Genomic DNA, 24312 nt, shown 5'->3' on the forward strand with positions numbered 1-24312 from the left:
ATAACAAACCCATTATGTTAAATCCGAACTATGAAAATTACCTAATATAAATCAAGGTTTAATAACGTAACTATATAGTTATCAGTATTTTTTTAATAAAAAAAATGTGTCTTCCGAAAACTCATACAATAATTTTGTTACGTTACAACGAGAATCTATTGTCTTTAAAAAATGTTTTTCACTTATACAATTGTTATACTTGATGACATGTTTTTCATTATTTATATTATTTATTGCAAAATATTGGATAATACAATAGATTGAAATAAAGCTTTAAGTTATACGCACCTGTGGGCACAATGTTCACTACGCACGAAACCACACCGTTTGTGACGTTACACGCTGTCCCGAATTCACACGGACCTCCTCTTATCTCCTCAAACAAACCACATGGCGTGGACCCACGAAGTTGTTCTGCTCAGAGGAAATGAAATGATTGTGATCATTAGTCTAGTCGCCACAATTCAAGTTGCCGGAATCAGTTTTTGAAATAAGATTGTTATGACTGTAGAAAAGCTTAATTAGTGTATTAATACTAACAAACAATGTGTCACACGTTATAGAACTTTTATATACTGTGTCATTCAGCTTGCCTCTTAAAGTAAATGAAATCATTGAAACAAAATACCATTGAAGATTTTTACCGATGTATTAGGCAGTAGCTGATTTTGGTAAACCCGAATATTCACCCACCTGAGACTGCTTCTACAAGCTTTCCTTCATACATGATGTTTGGTCCTTTCCTAAGATCGTCTAGTGCATTGGTAACATTTGTAACCGCATCAGCAGTGTTATTGTAGAAAAGCGTAAAGTTTATAACTAAGCTTCCTTTTCTGCACAAACGATAACAAGGAGAATATTATTTTTCAAACCAATATAATAATATAATTTAATATTTGTATATTTCAAGAAATTCAACCAAGGATAAAAAGTACACACATGAAACGATTGCATATAAAACAGCATACCGTAGATCCTTAATTACAATTGTGAAATGTGTTATGAACCGCAACAGGTAGGTCCTTAGCTGAAATGAAACGTGCGTAGAACAAAAAGCCAATAGACTCAATGTACCATGTATAAAAAACACATCGTGTTTCTTAAAAAAATTGACAGTTATAAAATCCAACAGTTATTAAACTAGCATTTTGTTATTTTAATAATGTCTCCAGTGTTTAAGTACATAACGTTAACCTTTTTGTCCAAAGATCAAATACTTAACATGTTCAAAGTCTTCATTATTTTACATACACATCTCATGAAGTAAAATTTCGCGCTTTGTTGTCCTCAAAGGTATGACGTTTAGTCAGAAGAACTTACACATATGTTTAACCTATATGGCTAAATAACACGCTGTTAATATACGCTTGTAAAAAGATCAGTCGTCATATTTTACGCCCTATTATATTTATCACCTGTTTGAACTTGGTAACCAAACTCATTACCAAACATTATATGCACCATATACTGACATATAAACGAAATTCGTTTTTAATTTATTGCATATTTCACAATATGTAATCGTTACTTAATAAATGAAAAGCACATGTCGTCAGTACATACCGATAATGTAACTTTTTCGGCAACCACTGCAAAATCCCTGTCTGATGTAAGATTTATACTCTGAACGTCAATTTTTAGGGTTATCTGCAGGTCTTTTTGCTTTCCTGGAACTACCAAATTGTATAACGCATAATCATCTTAACGGACCCTTCACAAATCATAGCATTGTTGTTAAGATTAATGAATTCAATTATATCGGCTTTTTTGCACACTGTCTTGTACATACACATTTCGTACACATTTCAAAACCCTGTTTATTCTGTAATAATATACATTTAAACTTAATGATAATACATAAGATTTATACCTGTCGTTACATTCGAACAAGTTTTGGTAACATCGTCTTTTACAAAGCCTTTCTTGCAGTAGCAAGCGAAAGAACCATCAGTGTTAACACATACGGTGTGTTTATCCTTACACACATCTTCTTTGCACTCATCTACATCGATTTGGCAAGTATTGCCCGTCCAGTTTCCAGTGCACTTGCATGTTCCATTGACAGTGTCACATGACTGGGTGTGGGAAAGTGTGTGCTCCTTAACGCATGCGCACGTATTGAAACATTTGCTACCGTAAGTGTTGTCTGAACACTCTGAAAACATATCAATTTCAGACAGTTTGGTTTAATAAATATGTATTAAGCATTTTGTAGAATACATGTTAGCAATATAATACAAAACAAACATACATGCTACTTTGGACAAAATATGCTTAACATTTGGACTGCATTGAAATTATTGAGAAAAAAGCGCAAAGCTTCTCTCTTCGGTCATTTGGAACTGCTGCTAATAAGGTGTTAACAAAAAAGCATGTTACTGCAATGTACACAGTGTCAAAACAAAAAATAGTGAAGCATAAACGTATATATAAATATACAGTAAAAGAATGAAGGAATTGTATAGCATATTTAAAATTATAGATATTACGTTTTATATACATCAGCAATATTAATGTGTTATATGCTCTATCTAATAAGAAAGAGATTAAATTGACAGAGTTTTTGCAACTTTAGAAAGTTGCGATAAGAAAAGCAACAGTTGCGAGGCGTGGTATCGTTAGCAGGATAAGGTGTTTTCATGAGATGAGGTAGTGTTAAAGTATATGACCATCTCGGATGAAAGACTTAACATGTTTGAATACCAGATATTTTTTATCGTATGATTCGTCTCTGACACCAAAGAGAAAAAGTTGCACAGTTATTGTTTCGAAACTGGACAGATTGTCTAACAGGATTGCTCTTGTTTCATTATAAATTGAACACATTTAGAAAAGGTGATATGTTTCTCTAATCGCCCCGCATTGGCAATATGGGCTATCCAATATGTTTTTGCGTACTAATACATTCGCTAACGTGCGTGATGAATATTAAGCGTTCCCTCACTATCGTAGTAGTGCATGGGGATTTTATTTTGGCTTTGTTTAGGTTCGCTTTGAAGGTACAGCTAGAAGGTGCAGATCTAACAGGTTCCGGTAGGGCGTTCCATAGGTTTATAGTTGATGGTAAGAAGGACCGTGATCAAAGCTGTGATTTACATGGAATGCTGCGTACACTGTCGGAATAACGAAATGGATATGCTATTCTTTCATCCACGCAAGAGGGGATCATTGCAGAAAAATACGAGGATAATCGGGAATTATACTTCTTGAGAAGAAAGTTAGTATATGTTAAGTTCTCCTATGTTTTATGGTTCAAAACATGTTTCACTATATAAATTTTGCACTGCAGCTTGTTATTTTCCACCCTAAATATCCGTACTGCTTCCTGCTGAATCTTTTCAAGTTCTTATCCATCCTGTCTAGTTAAATTTCCCAAACTACATCAGCGTATTTATGAATTGGTTTAATAAATGTCGTATATACGTTAAGTAGGGACTTTGTATCGAGGATGAATTTAAAAATTGTCATTAGATTGATTCTCTGCCATGCTAAGAGCATGAGTTAAAAAAGTTTAGGCCTGTATGCTTATTAGACAAAACCTCATTAATTTTGCAGTCGTTGAGGAACAGAGAGGGTGAATCGAGCGGTCATTTTTTCTGGAGATTTCTATGGACTCGCTTTTAGATGGATTGAAAATAACAGACACCATTTCGGCCAAGAAATGGAGTTTTTCAATTTCAGAGTTGAGTAGCTGTATCAACCAGATTGTCCACGGTTATATTACGCGCAGTATCGTTTGCAAACAGGCGCACCGGGCAGTGAATATCTCGCACAAATGTAATTTGAGTATACAAGAACAAGGCGAGGCCCTAATATGGACCCTTGAGAGACACCAGCATTGATTGGCAATGAGTCTGATTATCAAACGGAAATTACAACACACCGTCTTCATGCATCAAGATAATCTTGTAACAAAGATGAAACATTGTTCGAGATATTACTTAGTTGTATCTTGCGAATTAGTCCGGCGTGCCATACTCAAAAGCCTATGAAATGTTACAATATACGACTCTAACCTATTCTCCTTCATCGAGGTCTTTACAGAAAGAGTGACTTATTGGTTTATAGTAAACTATTCAGGTTGAAATGGAGTTGTAAAGTAAGTAGCACTTTAATGGTTAAAGCTGGATTTGTGAAGAATAATTTCAATACTTTTACTAACCATACATATTTTGAACAGGAGACTATTAGTGTTTTCGTTTGTCGTTCGACAGCAATTAAACGGGTTATAAATTATCTGTTTGTTTGCCCTTTAATTCACGTGTCGGTGAATGTACGGATGTTGACATCCGCCGAAAAAAGTTAACCTGGATTTTTAGAGTGGCTAAACGGGATCTTAGGAAAATATGTTTGAATGTTCATGATTTGTATTGGCTGGAAATAATAATATCAAATTTATACGTCTTTTAATATGTCCCGTTTAAAGTTGGGTCACCGTCTTAGAACAGTCGTTGCAAAATAATTCGGGTTTAAAAAGATCGTTTTGAACAGATAAATTATAATCGTCCGTTAAAGTGTTGGGTGTGTTTCTGAAATTTCTGGACTGGGTTATTCACAAAAGCAAACACAATATGTAAAAGCAAAACCAACAAATCATAATTTCCGAAATAATTTGCAAAGGTTTTGCGATGTTTGACACATAAATTTAACCACAATCGTTACCTGTACAGCTGTCGCCTTTGCTGCTCGTTTTGAAACCCGGGTCACAATCACACTTGTAACTACCAATAGCATTGACGCATGTCGAGTTGGCAGGACATTTGAAGCCATTAGCTGACACACACTCGTCGACATCTGTTTTACATTCGGGGACAGTCCATCCTGCGTCACACGTACAGCTCCCGTTCACTGGATTGCACACGGATGTATGTGCCATATCACACAAACAGGTGCTTGTACAGCCTTTGCCAAAACGACCTTGAGGACACTCTTGAAAAGAAAAATCATTTATCACACACAATGTCTTATCTAAATAAAAAAACATATAATTAAAATAATTATACGAGTACATTTTTTAAAACGGATATGTTATAGAAATTTGGTTATTTGTTAAAACACACAATTAAATGGTCTACGACGCAAATGAAGTACGCGAAACGCCCATTCTGTTTAATACGTCTTGGTCGACTGATAGTCCAGGCCCCATATGCACTAACTAATTCTTAGACTAAAGTCTAAAAGTACAACATAATTTCTTAAAACTGTACTGTTATTTAAGTAGAACACATCTTTAACAACTCTATTTAACTAAACATTTTCTTTTTATTTGAAGCAATTCATGTATGACTGTTATATAAAAATATGAACGTTGTTTTCTTCATTTAAAGTATAATCTCTTATCTACCGGTTAAGAATGTGTTGCTAGGTATGAGATGATGAATACGGGCTCTGGACGTTTTTGTTGAGTATGTAAACGTAATTGATTTTTGTCTTCATTAAAGACATTTGATAATCTTTTCGCTGACAAACTTCTTTTAAACAAAAGTCGGCAAAAGTTTGGACTATATTATTTGGTTTTAACTATTAAAAATATATCCTCGCTTTAAACTACGCCGTAAATAAAACGTCATTTTACCTACCTTGACACAGACCAGAGCTGTTCTTGAGATATCCAGCGTCACATTCGCATGTAAAACTGCCTGATAAGTTTATACATTGGGAATTGGTGGGACACTCGTTTGAAGTGGACGTACATTCGTTGACGTCATCGTTGCACAGTCCACCATGCCAACCTTTCAAACACGTACAATTTCCGTTTGTTGGATTGCAAGTCTCAGTATTGGTCAAATTGCATTTACATTCCCTGGAACACATCTCACCGTATGTCCAGTTCATGCACTCTAAAAAAGAAATATTCTTTAATTTTGAATATCGTGTTCAACGTAATGCAATATTGTGATCTAACGGTTGAAAAAACGACATTCTATTCGACAATTTATATATGAGCTTATAATGAACAAATTAATTCAGTATTCTTGCTTGTGTAAATATGGACGTTTTTACTATAACTAGTATCGTTTATCAAATAAATACAATATATAAATTTCATATACGTTTTTACACAACTTCATAATTAATACATTTTGTCTTATAGACTATTCATAGCCATTATACGAGACGCCGATACACACTAATTAATAGTTACCTGTGCACGTGGCATTATCGTTTTCCAGGAAATATCCAACTTGACACTCGCAATTGTATCCACCTTCGGTATTTTTACAATTTTGGTCACATGTTTCCTTACCATTTTCACACTCGTCGATGTCTACAAAAATCACCTTACATATATAAGTATTAATTGTAATAACTTTATGAAGGCTTTCATAAAAGAAAAATATGTTCGTGCCAAAGTTTTTGTGTGTACATTATTCAAAATAAACATGACAAAAATAGTCAGCTTAAACTAAATAAATAAACTCGTATGGTATATAACATACATTAAGGGATCATTTAAATGCCTATTGTCGGATACTGCAAAACAACTTTTAATGTAATGTTTAAGAATAACTTATGTTTCAGTTAATTTGCATTTAAGGGGCCTTTTCACGTTTTGGTAAATTGACAAAATTAAAAAAGTTGTTTCAGAATCGCTAATTTGCGTTTTAGGTATGATATTTGTGAGGAAACGGTAATACTGAACATTAACCATGCTCTAAAATAGCCATTATATGCATCGATCTTTGGAAGATTTAAAAACCAGAAAAGTAATAAAGCGTTGCAACGTGAAACAATTGAATAATTTGGAGAGTTCTGTTTTTGGTGTTATATCTTGCGAAACTAAGATGATTGCTTATATAAAGTATAAATACATCACTCAATGTATGATCACGGATGGCCGAGTGATCTAAATGGACAGATTTTTACTCCATGACTCCAGGGGTCAGTGGTTCGAGCCCTGTTGAGGGTTACTTTTTTTCTTTTTCTTAATTGTATTCTTGAATTTTTACTCGAGCTTTTTAGATCCAATGTTTACATTTATCAATATAAAGCATTTAATGACAAACTTCAATACATGCCCAAATCTGTGCAACGACCCCTTTAATTAGAATTTAAATAAAAAAATAACACGAATGAGGTTCATTCATATATGTCTTTTAATATCCGATAAGTGTTACCTGTACAATAAGTCCCGTTGTATCCATTAGGACAAACACATATAACCTCGTCGTCGGAAACAGAACAAGTAGCATTACCAGAGCAGTTAGCAGCTTGATTTAACGTACACTTTGTCTCAGCTAACAAACTGAGAAAAACATTATTTGAATTTGAAATTCACTTGTTGTATAGCTATAATAATTCTTTTCACATAACACAAACCGTCTGTCTCTAAATAGCATCATATTCCAACGTCTAGCGAGTTCTATAATATGAAAAAACACTCAATATCACACTAACCAATGCAAGACTTTCGGTCGGTAAGTTCAAGAACGAATCCCGATTCACAAGAGCATCTGTAGCTACCAATAGTGTTAACACATTGTTGTTGACATTCGTTCCCGCCTAGGCATTCGTTAATATCTAAGATAAATATTAGAACTATTTTAATTTTGTATACATAAATATTCGTATTAATGCAATTCCATATATTACTAAAACATTTTTTTATGTGTCTATGTGCTAATTTTACACGATTGTACACGATTTTACATGCACTTTTTAAACGCAATCATATCTTTTAAAAAGAAACGTTTTTCAACTCATTACATATATACAAAGTCGTTTAAAATGTATATATCGAATCTCCAAGTATTACGTTTTAAGGTTCATACGTATACAATATATAATAAGAAGACGTAAACATTTTTTCATTATCTAAAACCACATACCGTTACATTTTCCATTTTTGAAAACAAAACCTGCTCTGCAACTACAAAGATAACTTCCGGGTGTGTTGATGCAATCTTGATCACACGTGTTCATGAAAGAAGTCTGGCATTCGTTCACATCTGAATTGTTTTATAGCGTTAAGACATGCATTCATTACAAAATGAAATAATATATTGTGTTGTAAACCTTTTTTGTAAATAACACGAATACGACATTGTCCAACTGTCATTGTTAAATGTGTCTACTTTAATTTAGAACAAACAAACCAGGTGATTGTTTCCATTACCTACTCAACAAATGCGGTGAGTAGGTTGTCGTAACTTTTTTGTTTACTATACCTTGTTACGGAGGTTCAATAACAAAAATCTTCTACATCTTTTAGTGTTATGCCTTTATTTATATGTAAACGTTTATTTAGCAATCACTGTCAAAATCTCAGCCTAGAATACCAAGCAAAATATAGGGTCGGCATTAAACAATATGGGTCGGTCGAGTAAATGGAAAGAATGTTTATAAGTCAAAGGCAGAGATGTTTTTAGTTTACTTTTACAGGGAATATGTACTTAATAACTTCAAGCATCGCTCGAGCATCATTTATAAACAATCATATGACAATGACTGATTATACACATTAAATGCGTATTTGACAAAATACATTAAATTTATGTAATAAAATAATATAAAATTATAAATGAACGATGCTTAGTCCCAAACATCGCAGATTTCTGTGGACAGAATTTTCTTGTAGCCCTCTTGACAGCGTTATTTTTTTATATGATGAATAAACATATGAATGTGATACAAGTCCAAAATAAAAGAATGCAATGTTCCAACCTTCGCACTTTCCCGATGCTATGTTTTTCGTGTAGCCCTCTTGACAGACACACGAGGCGCTGCCCGGCGTGTTCAAACAGTGGGTATAGGTCTCATTGCAGACCACCTGGTTATTTCTGCATTCGTCGAAGTCAACGTCGCAACTTATCCCTGTCCAGCCCGGACCACACACGCAGCCTGAATAACACAACAGAAGAAGTGTAAGTTATAGTAGAAATAGAAGTAGTAATAGAAGAAGAAGAAGAAGCAGCAGTAGTAGTAGTAGTAGTAGTAGTAGTAGTAGTAGTAGTAGTAGTAGTAGTAGTAGTAGTAGTAGTAGTAGTAGTAGTAGTAGTAGTAGTAGTAGTAGTAGTAGTAGTAGTAGAAGTAATAGTAGTAGGAGTAGCAGCAGCAGTAGTAGTAATAGTAGTAGTAGTAGTAGTAGTAGTAGTAGTAGTAGTAGTAGTAGTAGTAGTAGTAGTAGTAGTAGTAGTAGTAGTAGTAGTAGTAGTAGTAGTAGTAGTAGTAGTAGTAGTAGTAGTAGTAGTAGTAGTAGTAGTAGTAGTAGGATAAGGAGGGTGAGGAGGAGGAAAGAGGAGAAGGAGGAAAAGGAGTAGGAAGAGGAGGAGGAGGAGGAGGAGAAGTAGTAGAAGTAGTAGTAGTAGTAGAAGAAGTAGTAGTAGTAGTAATAGTAGTAGTACTAGTAGTAATAGTCGTTGAAGTAGTAGTAGTAGAAGTAGTAGTAGTAGTAGTAGTAGTTGTAGTAGTAGTAGTAGTAAGAAGTAGTAGTAGTAGTAGTAGTAGTAGTAGTAGTAGTAGTAGTAGTAGTAGTAGTAGTAGTAGTAGTAGTAGTAGTAATAGTAGTAGTAGTAGTAGTAGTAGTAGTAGTAGTAGTAGTAGTAGTAGTAGTAGTAGTAGTAGTAGTAGTAGTAGTTATAGTCGTAGTTGTAATAGTAGTAGTAGTGGTAGTAGTAGTAGTAGTAGTAGTAGTAGTAGTAGTAGTAGTAGTAGTAGTAGTAGTAGTAGTAGTAGTAGTAGTAGTAGTAGTAGCAGTAGTAGTAGTAGTAGTAGTAGTAGTAGTAGTAGTAGTAGTAGTAGTAGTAGTAGTAGTAGTAGTAGTAGTAGTAGTAGTAGTAGTAGTAGTAGTAGTAGTAGTAGTAGTAGTAGTAAGTAGTAGTAGTAGTAGTAGTAGTAGTAGTAGTAGTAGTAGTAGTAGTAGTAGTAGTAGTAGTAAAAGTAGTAGTAGTAGTAGTAGTAGTAGTAGTAGTAGTAGTAGTAGTAGTAGTAGTAGTAGTAGTAGTAGTAGTAGTAGTAGTAGTAGAAGTAGTAGTATAAGTAGTAGTAGTAGAAGTAGTAGTAGTAGTAGTAGTAGTAGTAGTAGTAGTAGTAGTAGTAGTAGGTAAAAGAAAATGACTATGATATGCTATTATTCTATAATTAATAATAGCAGTAGAAGTAGATGTGGCATAATTAGTACTGGTAGCAGTCGAGTACTTTAAGTAGAAGTGGTTTAAGCACTACTGGTTCAAACACAAGTAGAATATTGATGTTAATGGTGGTAGAAGTGTCAAGGTCAAATACCTATATATGGTATTATTTTCTATATACCAATAGTAAAACGTGTGCAGTTTTTGAATTATTGATAGCAATTTCAAAAAATACTTACCTACAGTACTATTACACACACCGTTGATACACGAACACGTAAGTGAACAATCTTTGCCGTAGTGATACTTGTCACATTCTTAAAAATAAAAAATCATATATAATTTAAACATAGTCGGTGCATTGGGTAGCTACGACTTATATTTGCTCATTAAAACATGTTCTAAAAGGTGCTTTCAATGTAAACCGTGTATTTTTAAAAGCTTTTGAAAATAATAAAAATAAATTCGATAACTTTAAAGAATTCAATGTCTCCAATTATGTATTGTTTACTGTAATGCTGCAATACGAATATAACGCACCTTTACATGTTCTTTTGTTATTTTGCAGCTTCATACCGACAGGACATTCACACACAAATGAGCCAACAGTGTTCATACAGTTGGCTCCTGTTGAACATTTATTGCCATCTTCACATTCATCGACATCTGTTTGTTAAACGTGCATGAAAACATGTTTGTTTGTTATTAAGTATATGCATTTGAAATATTATATTATAAACATATGATTGAACTTGGTTAAACCACTTTTAAGAGTTCGACAATAATGAACGCTAGAAACCTGATAAAGCAATTAAGCATTGCAGCGCATTATGCGGTATGGGTTAAATTATTGCAACAGCAAATTTTCCTTACTTTGATTGCATAGAAAAGGCGATGCATTTGTACTGAATTTCAAAAGGACGTCAACCAAACAATTATACCTGCACAATTTTGTTTATCAGAGGTAAGTTCAAAGCCTTGTTGACACTGACATGATGCTGTATTGTCTCGTACTTCACAATAGCCGGCGCATGTTAGATTGTTAAGTTCCTTGCAAAAATCCTTCACTGAATCATATTGCATATGAAGTATAATATATAAAAAAAACGTTGAAGACTTAACCACGGCACATACATAGGAATCTTGTTACGATGTCATGTTAATGATAGAAGCCATAAAACATTCTTTAAAAAATTTCCATTCAAAGATAATATAGATTATTTGACAGAAAAACAGGTCGAGACATTTTCAGTGTGTCACAAAAACATACTATATGTATTTGTATTTAAATCGCCTTTGTAAGATGCCATAAAGGGACACATCATACCTTTACTACATGTATTCCTGTCGTCGTTGAGCCTGTATCCGAAGAAGCAGTAACAGTTGTAATATCCTGGATGGTTTTCGCACATCTGTTCACAGTCCGCCAAGGTTAGATCGCACTCATTAATGTCTGCAATACAAATACGTAATACTTAATCTTCCGTGACTGTAAATTATACGGTACTTGTAAAACGTACAAAAAAGCTTCATCTTTATTCAAGTATTTACAAAAACAACAACACAACAACATTTCTTTTTTGTAGAAGTAAGAAGAAAATCCGTTTAACAGTAACACCTCATATGCAAAGTTACCCAGAATGGTATCTTATTGTCAAAAATTATAAAAACAACGGATGAAAAAGAACAGTCACTGTGACGACCAAGGATCTTGTGACTGACACTTTCCACTGTTTAGTGTTTAATATAGATGACTAGTAATTGGTTGAAATGGTGTAGCGGAAATATCCATCGACCTCAATACAAGAAACCAGTATATTCCGTATTGACCATGTATTTCCGGCCACAAAAGATCAACCTTTGTAATAATTAAATAATCAATATACCTGTACAATGTGTCGAATTGACTTCTGTGTAGCCGTGTTTACATCCACAAGTGTAGCTGCCTTCAGCATTCAAACACGTCTGACTACACTCGTTCAACAGTGGATCAGAGCACTCATCTATATCTGAAACAAAGGCCTGGCAATAAGAATACGAACACACTAAAGCATTTAAGAAATGTCCATGTAAAAAGTAATCCGGAGTATGTACGTGATTTTGAGAATACTTGTATTACTGCGCCTGCGTCTGTCTTGTGAAGATTATTAAAACATGTTATTATATACAGATGCACGTTCGAGTATGTATGTCTAATTGCTTATTACTAATGGCTTTATTTCGAAAGAGTGTTTATCTTAAATAGTGATATTAAATTGCTTTAAACATTTACTTATTTGCTGGTTAAACAGATATAACTCGTAAGAAAATAACACATTTAATTTTTAATTACTTTTAATATATTATACCAAACCTCGGCAATTTCCTACAGCATCTGTAACGTATCCTTTCAAACAATCACAGCTGTACGAGCCAATGTTGTTAGTACAGGACTTCCTAGCATCTTCGCAGACTCCAGGATGCTCCTTGCACTCGTCGACGTCATCGTCACATGAACTTCCTGTCCAACCATTGGAACAGACGCAGCCTCTGACAGGATCGCATCTCTCGGCACCGCGTCCGGTACAGTCGCACGTTTGTGAACAGTTCAAACCCCAGTATGGCACCTCACATACTTTAAAGATCGACGATATCAACTTTATTTAAGTGGTTATTTGGATTTGCATCTCTCTTAATGCACCCCATTCTAATGTTCTATTTATAAATATATAGTGCTTGTTCCTACGTGGTTATGTTTGAAAACCTATACACGTCTTTGTGCATTGAAATTATTCGTTCTGGTAAATAAATCTTTCAAGTTCAGAGAATAATTCAGTTCTGTCTATACTCTAGCTTCGTTTTGTGATTTTGGCAGCATAAAATCTAGTTTCTGAAACATAATTATGCCATTACGCTTTAAAGAAAGGGTGCGTATACTTACGTTCACATGATACCTTGTTTATCAGCTGGTAACCCGCAATGCAGCTGCACTGAAAACTGCCGATCGTGTTCGTGCAGTCTTGTGCACAAATATGTTGAGAGCATTCGTTGACATCTGGAAACAAATACACAAATAGTTTTTAACTACAATATATGATATAATCATTATGGAAAATACATACACTGCATTTGCTTCAAATTATACGAAATATTCTTACCTTGGCATTGATATGATATTTTGTTAAAAATAAATCCTGCATCACAGAAGCACGTGGTTGCATTGTTCGTATCAAGGGTACAGCCCGCGGTTTGAGTGCAGTTGAGTGTTGATCTAGCACATGGGTCAGAATCATCTGTTTTCATGAAATGAGTTCATCATGAGTATACATACACATCATATTAATGGAAATATTACATACCATTGAAATGTTAATATACTTAATACGATCGTGATAACATAACGATCTAAATTATATATAATGTTCTCTAGCAACCTTCTGACACAGTGATTTGTCATATAATCACATACATAGTGTAGTTACTAATATTCCTTTAAAAACATAAGTTTATGCATAATCATAATTCTTTAAGTGATATCAAAATTACAATTATTTATACCTGGTACACATGTCCAATTAGACATCTCGAAGGTAAACCCGGAATGACATCTGCAGAGAAAGCCGCCTATCGTGTTGTTGCAGATCTGAGTGCAGTTGTCAGAAGCCTCGTTGCATTCGTTGATATCTATTCAAAGGGAAAATAATTTATTTAATTCACTAATGAATACACATTAATAAAACAAATACCAAGAGTTAAAAACTCTTAATCGATGGAAACGAAAATTTACTAATAAATATTCATTATATAAGGATTTGACTGTGAAAAACATATTAACGTTTAACTCAGTTTATGCGGACAAAGCGAACTTTTATTATTAATGGCAAGTGAACATGCATTATTTGTAAATTATTCTATTAGTTGTGTCTTGCGAATACAAATCATCAGAGAACATCAGCAATAATGTTGACGACCTATTTGTTGTACTATTTTTAAAACCAATTTATTATTAAAATAAAAAAACTCTGACTGAAATTACTTCATTCAAAACTGTGTCTTTAAAAAAACTATTTAAAAGAAAGTGAATGGCACAATCCTTGCTTTGCATACCGATACATTTATGTTCGTTATTTGCATCGACTCGGAATCCTTGCTTGCAATCGCACGAGTAACTTCCTTCAGAATTGAGGCACATATGGTCGCAGAGATTGGACGAGTTGCATTCGTTAATATCTATAAGAATATTTAAATGTATTTAAATGCCGTTGGTATTTCAAATAGATTAAAGAGCATGTGAACAAAATTTCATGATTTATGAAGAAAAAATATAGCTGCATGTCAACAATTCATACATGTGCGGCGAATGGTATCATGTATAGCAAACACAAACTTTTGTAACAAAGAAACAAATGTTATGCTAGCAAATTTGACAATTAACGGGTGAATTGATTAATGTCAATACATGTTAATAAACTGAACATAACTATTTATATTTCTGGAAAATGTCAACATAAAAATGAATCGTGTGAATAATTTAATTGAGATACGAGTTTTCATTAACTAAAGAGTCATGTGTACCAATGCAATCGTTTGTCCCTGGTTCAGCATTATATCCGTTTGGGCAAGGGGAACACGAATATGTTCTGTTCGATGGTAGGCTAGTACAGTTTCTTCCAAAGGAGCAGGGACGTTCAGCGCACCAGTCGTATAGTTTTTCACAATCGTCTCCTAATATAATATCGAAACATTTAAGCACCTATAGATGATTACAATTAACGAAAAGCAGTATGTCTAAGCAGTATGGTACGTTTATTTGACAAAAATTTCAGAATTATTACAAAGAATTGCCTAATTTTCACACACACACACACACACACACACACACACACACACACATATATATATATATATATATATATATATATATATATATATATATATATAATATATTAACCTAAATTACATTACTAATTGCACAAAAAATATTGAACACTTACATGGCGACTAGTTTTAACTTACTAAATCTCCAATAATGTAAAATAATTATGAATGTATTTCAAGATAAAGCACAATCCTGTCTGCTATTTTCTTTTTGTCATTATTGTTTATTTACAATTGACAAAAGTGTATTTTATCTTAACATCCAACTTTTACCAACCGGTGTATCCAGGGTCGCACACGCATGCAGAGTACTTGAAATATGCATTCTCTCGAGGGTCCGGCCGCACTGTCGTGGAGCAGCGTCCGTTGCCACTGCAACCAGTGCATAGTTGTACCTGTATAGTGTGCTGCTGAGATTGCTTTCTGTCGGCGTTGATTGCAACAAACCTAAAGTGAAAGGTCAAACACTTGCAAAGTCTTGTCCAGTAAAAATTATATAAACCAGTTTTGTTGAATAAATCATCAAATCCTAAAGTTATCAAAATTATTAAGATACTCTGAAAGAAACCATACGCAATAAAAAACATGAATTGGCATAGATTATTTTTCGATACTTTATAATAAGTTACGTTTTTTTAAACCGTCCGTACTTAAATATTACATCACTATAATAAGGTTCGAATTAAAAGTATTCTTATAGCATGCAAATATGGCTTTTACTATTCTTTATACCATATGTTGTGTGGACGATCATCTTTTTGTCTGAAATAGAGCGTCTTTGACGTTCTGTTATATGTTGTTGTTTTATTTACATTGTTCAAAACTTCTATATCTAACCCATCATCGATCTTTAACTGGCACGAAATTTGTTCTCCAACCTTAGCATTTACGCTACATGTATTATTTATGGTTGGCACGACTTTAGCTGAAAATACATTATCATTCATATGTTTGGTTTGAAACCATAATCTTTCAAAGGTAAAAAAGAGAAGCACATATATTATATCAGTAAATTGCAAATAATTTATCAAATCATTATTTATTTCTGATGTTATAAATCATACCTATTTGCATATGTTGTATTTATTTAAAACGATAAAGAAAATACAAATAAACGTTCTTGTGTTGTCAAGTCGGTACTGCAAAATTGAACACTCATATTCATATCATTTACCTTAGACGTTTATTTTATTTGGATTCACATTGACTGTGTTGTATATTTACCCGAAATAACTATTTGAATACCGTTTGCTGCATGACATTGACTGAAATAAACACTATTGAATACTACGAACCTATTTCTTCTGTGTTCACGTCAATAATTTCACGTTTTCTGTTCGTCATCATCGCAATATTTTCGTTCAAGGTTAATGCGTAGTCGAACACACATTCTTTATTCTTTGAGCCGTTGCATGCCTTTTCAGCTTCAGCAAGCGTTATTTTGTCGACGGTATCCAGGAAACGCGGTATGTAAGAAGCGTTGTGATAATCGGAATGTTGCTTTCCGTCGTCATAGAAAAATACAGACGAGCTGTCATTCACGGACCCTGAAATTAAGTTTCTCTTTCCTTCACATTCATCAAAACATCCAAATTGTTATACAATAAACTTAGTTCTTCAAAAAGCACATGATCAGGGTTAAATTCATGACACATGTTTCATATATAAAACAGGTTTTGTAAAAGTCTGTTAAAATTGGTTCTTTGTTTTTTTTATTTTTAATGTTTTATATACAGACAAAACAGTTGCAAGATGGTTAATTCATTAAAACAAGAAGCGCCTATACAATTACTTACATGCCTGACCGTAATAAAATATATCCATATCACTTGCATTAAAATGAAGCTGACTTCCATTTGGGTATACAAAATCATTGAAAGGGTCTCTATCAAAATTTCCTAGGAGACCTTTTGTTACGTCGTTGAATTTATTTGGTATAATCGCATCCAATGACAACATTCCTGCTCCTTTTCCTATTTCGAGCGTTATCCCTGTGGATTGCAAAAATTATTTTCAACAAATGACAGTACTTTTATTAAATTAAAACTAAGTGACCTTATTTTGTTAATTTTTTTGACACAATAACTACATCTATATTCGTATAGAGAAACCATTTGTTTGTCGAACTTGTCATCGTTTTCTCGCAATGAACATTACGAAACAAAAGCTTAAACATAACGTCATGTGTGAACAACCACAAATTGGAAGCATTATCAGAGTGGGGTTACCACTTTTTAGAGAGAAATGCTGATAAGTAGTCGTGGCAAAAAACACTGCCTTGTTTGGAATTAATGTACCTATCTCAAGGAATGACACCCTCAACACGCCGTCATCTTCATGAATTGTGAGTGTTGACGTATTAAACACAAACATGTCGTGTTGTACTTCCCGAAGAGTCTTTGTAAGATCAATGCCATTCCCGTACAAAGTAACATCTGTAAATACATCGTTCCCATAACATGCTCTCATAAAAACATGTCTTTATACATGTATATTGATGTAAATGATACAATAAAGTATAATTTTAAAAATAATTATTTACAAATGGTATTAAACCTTAGTCATTTAAATACAACATGAAGTTTGAGAACTTCATAAAGTAATTGACAACAGCTTTTAAATACATCCAATGCCTACAACTTAATTGAGTACACTTACTGTCCTTAGCCTTATTAAGTTCAACGTGTATGGACGAATTTGTATTATCACGAGCTGCAAACGCTGTGAAGATTGTCGCGTCAGACAGGTTCCCGTCTTCCTTCACTGCCCTCTCTGTCCTAGCTTGGAGGGAAAATGTTACATTTGACGTCTCAATGCTTAGCAATACGTATTCCCCGAGTCCGTTGAATGTGTAGTTCATTCCGTCGAGTGTGCTCATATGCGGATCTCCCCAGAAGGAACCTTAAACATATTTGTTATTAAGTAATTATAGATTCGCACTTAGATAATAAACGAAGGACGCGGAATATATATATATACATTCTTGCTGTTTTTAAGGATCAACTGAACAAATGCATGAGCAATATCTGTTATGCTTATTGCAGTTATACATACATGTTTATAAAGACAAAATAATTCCAAAAATACGAAAGCATTTCGCGTTTATCATCGCTTAGCTCATACAAGTTGCAACAGGTTATATCACAAGTTATCAGTTGGCACCTTTAAATAAGTGCCTATGTTCTTACTAATCTTTAGAAAATATACATTCGTGAAAATCCTTCACATGTTCATAAACTCTTCTTTCTTCTACGTTAAACATGGAGCTTGTCAAAATCCATGTATTAAACATATTTATTGTTACAATGCAAACATTCCATTACCAAATCTGTATGGAGATTCGGTGTAGCATGTGCCTGTAGGATGCAGTTGGTAATAGAGATCGCAGAAGTTGGATTTCGTACAACATTTGTCCTTCATGATGACATCATTTGCCTCGTGATCACGTGGTGAGAAAGAGGGATGTGAGAAGTAAAATCCACCAGATAGGGGTTTCGTGTCCACGAATGTCAATGTTGAGCGGTAATAGCAGCACGACTGAAATTGTTTTGACAAAATAAATGTTTGCCATAAGCATTACAACAAACATTTAATAATCTTTCACTCAGACATAACAACAAACAAAAAATAACATATGAATTATAAAGTATACTTACCTTTCCATGGGGCTTGAAAGCTTCGCGTAGCATCATGTCAACGCACACACTATCGTTATTTTGCTGACGCACTTGGGTCCGAATTGGCCAAAACCACGGGTCCCATCGGGCAAGATCGACGTCACATGGGCACATAGGTAGACGTTGTGAGATGAGATTAATGTTCTGTTTTCGGTTACTGTTTTTATTGTACCACTTAATACAGTCAACACCATGGTGGCTTAATACGGAGATGTTTTCATCAATGTTATTCAAACAGAGTCCACTAATTCCTACAACGTATTTACAATGTCTTAAAAATCAGTGAGTAATGAACTTTCAATATTATAAAAACAATGATGGTATTCATGTTTACGATGACAAAACAATGTGTTTTTGCTGCAGCTTAGGAAGATGATAATATATAGATGAAGATGGTGATATGTTTAACAATAATTACCTCCTGATTTACAACCCAAATCCATCCGAAGTGCCGGCGGTTTGAAAGAGAACAAGTGGTTGAATGTGGTACCATTCTCTCCGGCGTGACCGATCCATACAGGAATTGTTTTATCTCTCGACGTTAAAGCCCAGTTCATCAATTCATGTCCGTATATTGTTAAGGAATAAGTCCGTACACCATTTGAAACGATAGCCAGTTGGAACGTTGCTGGCTATCAAAATATAGAACCAATTTAAAATTAAGCGCAATTACATGAGCTGCAACAATTACTCAACTTGATCATAATGGCATAATGAGCTTTACAAAGACATAAATACATAAAATTTCCGAAAGCATATAATAAATTAAGGATGTACACATGTTTATTTTTGTTAAAGACTGACGCAACATGCGATTGATGCCACGTCATTTAAATCACGGTGAAGTACATTCGCATATAAATCAACTCTTAAAAGGATATTAACGTTCAAGCCTGTATACTAGTTATAAAACGACGCTATTGTTTTAAGCGAATATTCACGACACTGATGTCTATTTGCTAACTTACAAATGACGTCATTGCTAGGCATAAACGTATATAATGTTTATAGCATAATATAATAGTGGCACAATTGAATCAACTTTAATTAACACACGTTTTACATTATTGAAAACGTTATTCGTAAAACGCATGAAAAACAACTTACGTTATTACGATTTAGTGCAGACGCCTTTGCTTTCACACGATTCCATGTTGCAATCAAAAGGAAACTTGCCTCAAATGAAGAAAGATTTTCCAACCGTTTGATTAAACTTTCAAGGATTGTAATATCTTCCGTCGCCTTGGTTGAGAATGGATAGTTGTTAAGAATATCGTATGTCCTGTATGTAATTGATGAGGAGTTGTCAACAAAAATATCTGCGAAATATGCTGCTACAACCGGGTCCTTGATATCAATTGTCGGTTCAATGATGTCTACTTTTCCTTTACCCACCGGTACAGGTTTATTATTGGAATATTTCTTATCAAAACTTACCAGTCCACATCTGCATACCTGTGTAAAAAGCATATACATGATTTTAATGAAACAACGTGCTGATATAAACACATGCAGTAATATGATACAAAGATAATAAAATACCTTACATTCATATAAGTAGTTTTGGATTATCACATAGTAACATACATGCATTGAACGTCTCATGTTGTTGAAAACTGGTATCGAATGTGTGAAAACAATGGATTCACTGCAATCATGTTGTTCCATAATCACATCTCCATTTTCTTCTCCAAATGGAAGCAATGGCACTTTCAAATAAATGAACCAACAAAAAACATTAAATTACTGCATGCAATGTTTCCATCAGTTTTGCAATATTAAACCGTCTTTCTGGAGATTCTTACCACCATTTTTAGTCAATACAATACTTTAACAGAGTACACGACTAACATATAACACACATAAACTACGACGAGCACTTAAAACGGTCAATTAAAAACAAAAAAGTATCAAGCCATTTTAGTATTTCTATTGCAGAAAAGTTAATACAAGGGTTGAGCCTACATATCGCCATTTCCCTTATAAACATCTTACACATATCTTACTTATATCACATTTCCGTGTTCTTCTGTCTTCCACTCCAGACATGCACGAACACTTTTTGTCTTCACAAATAGCGCTATGTGTCCTACACATTCTAGCATCAGCACATGGTCCACCAATGTCCGCTTAAAAACCGTAAATATGGGTTTCAAAAAAGTTTTTGGTATAGCATTCACATGTAAACATCAATATTATAGTTGTTCTATAAACATACTTCTTGGCTAATGGAGAACAAATTTGCATAGTTACATTTCTGGATACATGTCGGGACAGAACTGTTCCACGTGCCCATTGCGGAACACCACATGACGTCATTTCCGGTCAGTAGATAATCTTCTTGACATTGAAATCGCAGTGAGGAATTAAACGTTGTAACTATAGGACTAGTTACGATCATCATGTTGTTTGGCAAAGTAACATTCCCACAATCTGATAAATTTATCAAATACGATTATTGCTTGATATATAGCCTCACGTTCTATGAAATAGCATGCATCACTGCATGAAATATCAGTTTTTGGAGATTAATATATGGTTAAAACCAATGGAGATATTATAATTATTTGAACTGTGAATATTTTAACTAAATTCAGACTTGGATATGTAATTATTATTCGAACTGTTTATTTTTTTACAAAATTCAGACTGATCGTATGCAAATTTAGTAAATTGTATAAGGTGTCCATAAATATATACGCGCCATATTTGACAACTGAAATAAATTCATTTAAGTATATATAGCTCGTTTGGTTGCCCTTATTTAAGCGTTCACAGTGCTTTGCATCCAAGTACTATATAATTGTATATATTATGAACATGTAAATGAAAACGAATACCTTTACTGATGCATGTTGGATTACCACTCCATTGACCATCGGCTTGACATACTAGTCTACTGTCACCACGGAGATCATATCCAATATCACACTTCACCTCGATTATTGACCCGAAGTGTGCATCTGTGCCGGTCACGTTGCCTTTTTCTAAGTCAATGCGCTCACACACTAAGTTTGTAAAAATATCAGAATAACATGTTTGTGAAGAGTGATAAAGAGCTAAAATTGATCTTTATTAAATGTGCGCTATTATTCTCATTTCATATAAGTTTTACTTTTCATACGAACGAGTCTTACCAACGATATTACATGTCGGATAAGATGTCCATTTACTGTTATTCTGACATTTAATGAAAGGTTCGCCGGACAATAAGTAGCCATTATCACACGATACTGAAACCACGTCACTGAAGTAAAAGGATGTCCCATTAACGGCGCCGTTTGTTGGGGTTGGGTTATCACAGTCTACAACGATAACAATAAACAATAATTCTTTTTAATTTATGAGAGAATCAATGCATACAGAAAACGCTTAGAAATTGCATCTTATTATGAACATCAATCATTAAATAGTAAGCAAAGTCTTATATTACACTTGCGAACGCACGTCGGGACTGAACTGTCCCATTTGCCGTTTGCGTCACACCACAGAACGTCAGTTCCGGTCAGATGATAACCATCATTACACTGAAATCGCAATGATGAATTAAACGTTGTTACCACGGGACTTGTTAATAGGATTCCATTGGTTGGTACGGTCACGATTCCACAATCTGAAACACATATTAACACAATGTAAAAAGATTATAGGATTGTTGATAATTCGAGGGACATAATCAGTAAACATATTTAAATGTACTAGTATTCTATTATTTATTTTTTTCATTTAATCGGCGAATGAACTGTCGGAAAAATGATACCTCGATTGCATACATGCCGAATGCATATAAGGCGTTATTTTCCCGACATTTTATACACCGTTGGAATGCAGATGTCTTTTTATTTGATAGTGAATGAATGTAGTGTTTGTTTTGGTTTCATCTCCGTCCAAAGTAACGTTTGCGCCAAGCTACGTCATTTATGTATTGACAAATAAACAAAACCAATGTCTTTAAGACTCGCACAAAAAATGACTTTATGCGAGCACTTTTGAATTAAAAAGTAGTGCGGTCATTAATAATTACATTTTGATTGTCATACACAGTGCCTTCATTGTGAATGTAGAACAAGTCATGTGGAAGGAATATCTAATCAGAACTCAGAATGCAGAGTTGCAATTGTCGGTGGCATATTAACGACATGTTTGATTCACAACATTATACTTTATTGAATAAATCTTCATGAAGAAATAACAGTGAAAACAAAATGCATACTTTGAATGACGCATGCTGGACTATCGCTCCATTGACCTTTTCCTTGGCATGTCAGTTTGTTGTCTCCCCGAATAATATATCCAGTATGACATTTCACTTCAACAACAGCTCCATACTCTCTTCCTGCGCCGATCACACTACCATTTTCAACTTCCATCTCTTCACATACTAAGAAAACCAGAGTTTGAATGATAAATATTTAACCTTAATAAATTTGCTATGTGTATGTGTTAATGCTAATTTGTGTTATAGAGCAGATGTAGTGATTCTCGTAACATATATGAGTAACTGCCTTTCTGAGCCATTGTTGATTTACTTCTTTTTGTAACATATATGAGCCTCTTTCCACATTGTTTTCCTTAAATAAAGTTTATGGACTATTATATAGTATATCTATTGATTACCGATTGGTGAACATCTAACAGTATCATTCCATCCAGTTTTAGTGCAGGTGATTATACTTGGCCCTTGTATTTCGAATCCTTCGTTACAAGTGATAAATGCCTTGGAATACAGGGTCGTTGAATTTGTCACCACGTCTGCATTCGATATGGCTGGTCGCCCGCAATCTGTTCATAAAAACGTAAACGTTTTTTGTTTTTCGACCCAAACCTTATAGAACGGTGAACGAACATCTTTCAATAATAATTGGAATAAAAAAGATTGAATCTTTACGAAATAGAGTAAGTCTTTTTTTTAGTTCTGAATCGTTATTACAAAAATAGCTTTTTGCTTTGCAAATAAATGCTGAATAGCAAATATTGTTTCATTGGGGTAAAATTACCTAATCATAACAGTACCAAAAAAATTCTGCAATGTCACTTACCGGAAGGGTCGCATATGGATTTCCCGGACCACGTACCGTTTCTAAGACATGTGATGACTGACTCTCCTGACAGCGTATAACCGTATTCACACGAAACGCGCACTACTGTATTGACTGTTGTTTTTGATGAATTCACCAGACCCTTCGAAGGCGTTGGGTCTCCACAATCTGTAGAAACAAGTATGTTATCTAGTAAGTGAAGTCTAGTCTATTAAAAAACAATTGCAATTTATTGGATATTAAGAATAATCACTAGGGACATTAAGTTGGGAAACACCTAACATATTTTATTCCATGGCTAACTGTTTAAATATGCTTCCATTTAGGCATTTGTTATTGAAACAAAGCTCAAATAAATGTGAGGTAATAATTACCAATGAGTTCACATTGCGGAACGTGTGAGTAATTCCAAATGCCGCTGCCCTCACATTTCACGGTCCAGGAACCCAGTGGTGTGAAATCTGGATGGCATCTTACATCTGCTATCTGTCCATATGTAGTTGCATTACCGATGTTAACACTCATTGCGGAAATGTGTAGGACGCCACAATCTGCCAATTGGACAATTTTAAACATTTAAACAGGCTGTTCCCATATTGTATGATAACGTTATTGGTATAACTTTCTTTTTCAATTCATATGTTCAATTGCATGTTCATAATATATTTT

At 34.1% G+C, this 24312-nt stretch overlaps 1 protein-coding gene across 1 annotated transcript in view; it reads right to left on the bottom strand.

The window, feature by feature from the left end:
* The window catches only part of LOC127872135 (uncharacterized), a 32407-nt gene that overhangs the window by 3651 nt on the left and 4444 nt on the right, over window positions 1-24312 (bottom strand). The window contains exons 7-49 of the mRNA XM_052415461.1: window positions 24018-24194; window positions 23644-23811; window positions 23279-23386; window positions 22818-22985; window positions 22038-22217; window positions 21742-21909; window positions 21445-21612; window positions 20858-21037; window positions 20611-20733; window positions 20192-20313; window positions 19712-20059; window positions 19023-19236; window positions 18584-18855; window positions 18251-18464; window positions 17586-17828; window positions 17225-17362; window positions 16724-16918; window positions 16223-16474; window positions 15660-15852; window positions 15205-15374; window positions 14625-14774; window positions 14157-14279; window positions 13608-13733; window positions 13208-13342; window positions 12991-13104; window positions 12424-12684; window positions 11957-12079; window positions 11398-11523; window positions 11012-11137; window positions 10611-10736; window positions 10310-10387; window positions 8665-8841; window positions 7830-7949; window positions 7399-7521; window positions 7119-7238; window positions 6146-6268; window positions 5580-5840; window positions 4663-4929; window positions 1871-2155; window positions 1564-1673; window positions 969-1027; window positions 694-833; window positions 289-414 (exon numbers count right to left, since the gene is read on the bottom strand). Of these exons, the coding sequence (XP_052271421.1) occupies window positions 289-414; window positions 694-833; window positions 969-1027; window positions 1564-1673; window positions 1871-2155; window positions 4663-4929; window positions 5580-5840; window positions 6146-6268; window positions 7119-7238; window positions 7399-7521; window positions 7830-7949; window positions 8665-8841; window positions 10310-10387; window positions 10611-10736; window positions 11012-11137; window positions 11398-11523; window positions 11957-12079; window positions 12424-12684; window positions 12991-13104; window positions 13208-13342; window positions 13608-13733; window positions 14157-14279; window positions 14625-14774; window positions 15205-15374; window positions 15660-15852; window positions 16223-16474; window positions 16724-16918; window positions 17225-17362; window positions 17586-17828; window positions 18251-18464; window positions 18584-18855; window positions 19023-19236; window positions 19712-20059; window positions 20192-20313; window positions 20611-20733; window positions 20858-21037; window positions 21445-21612; window positions 21742-21909; window positions 22038-22217; window positions 22818-22985; window positions 23279-23386; window positions 23644-23811; window positions 24018-24194 (7200 nt within the window). The remainder of the gene's footprint in view (window positions 1-288; window positions 415-693; window positions 834-968; window positions 1028-1563; window positions 1674-1870; window positions 2156-4662; window positions 4930-5579; window positions 5841-6145; window positions 6269-7118; window positions 7239-7398; window positions 7522-7829; window positions 7950-8664; window positions 8842-10309; window positions 10388-10610; window positions 10737-11011; window positions 11138-11397; window positions 11524-11956; window positions 12080-12423; window positions 12685-12990; window positions 13105-13207; window positions 13343-13607; window positions 13734-14156; window positions 14280-14624; window positions 14775-15204; window positions 15375-15659; window positions 15853-16222; window positions 16475-16723; window positions 16919-17224; window positions 17363-17585; window positions 17829-18250; window positions 18465-18583; window positions 18856-19022; window positions 19237-19711; window positions 20060-20191; window positions 20314-20610; window positions 20734-20857; window positions 21038-21444; window positions 21613-21741; window positions 21910-22037; window positions 22218-22817; window positions 22986-23278; window positions 23387-23643; window positions 23812-24017; window positions 24195-24312) is intronic.

The sequence above is a fragment of the Dreissena polymorpha genome, chromosome 3 (assembly GCF_020536995.1).
Source record: "Dreissena polymorpha isolate Duluth1 chromosome 3, UMN_Dpol_1.0, whole genome shotgun sequence".
Lineage (NCBI taxonomy): Eukaryota > Metazoa > Mollusca > Bivalvia > Myida > Dreissenidae > Dreissena > Dreissena polymorpha.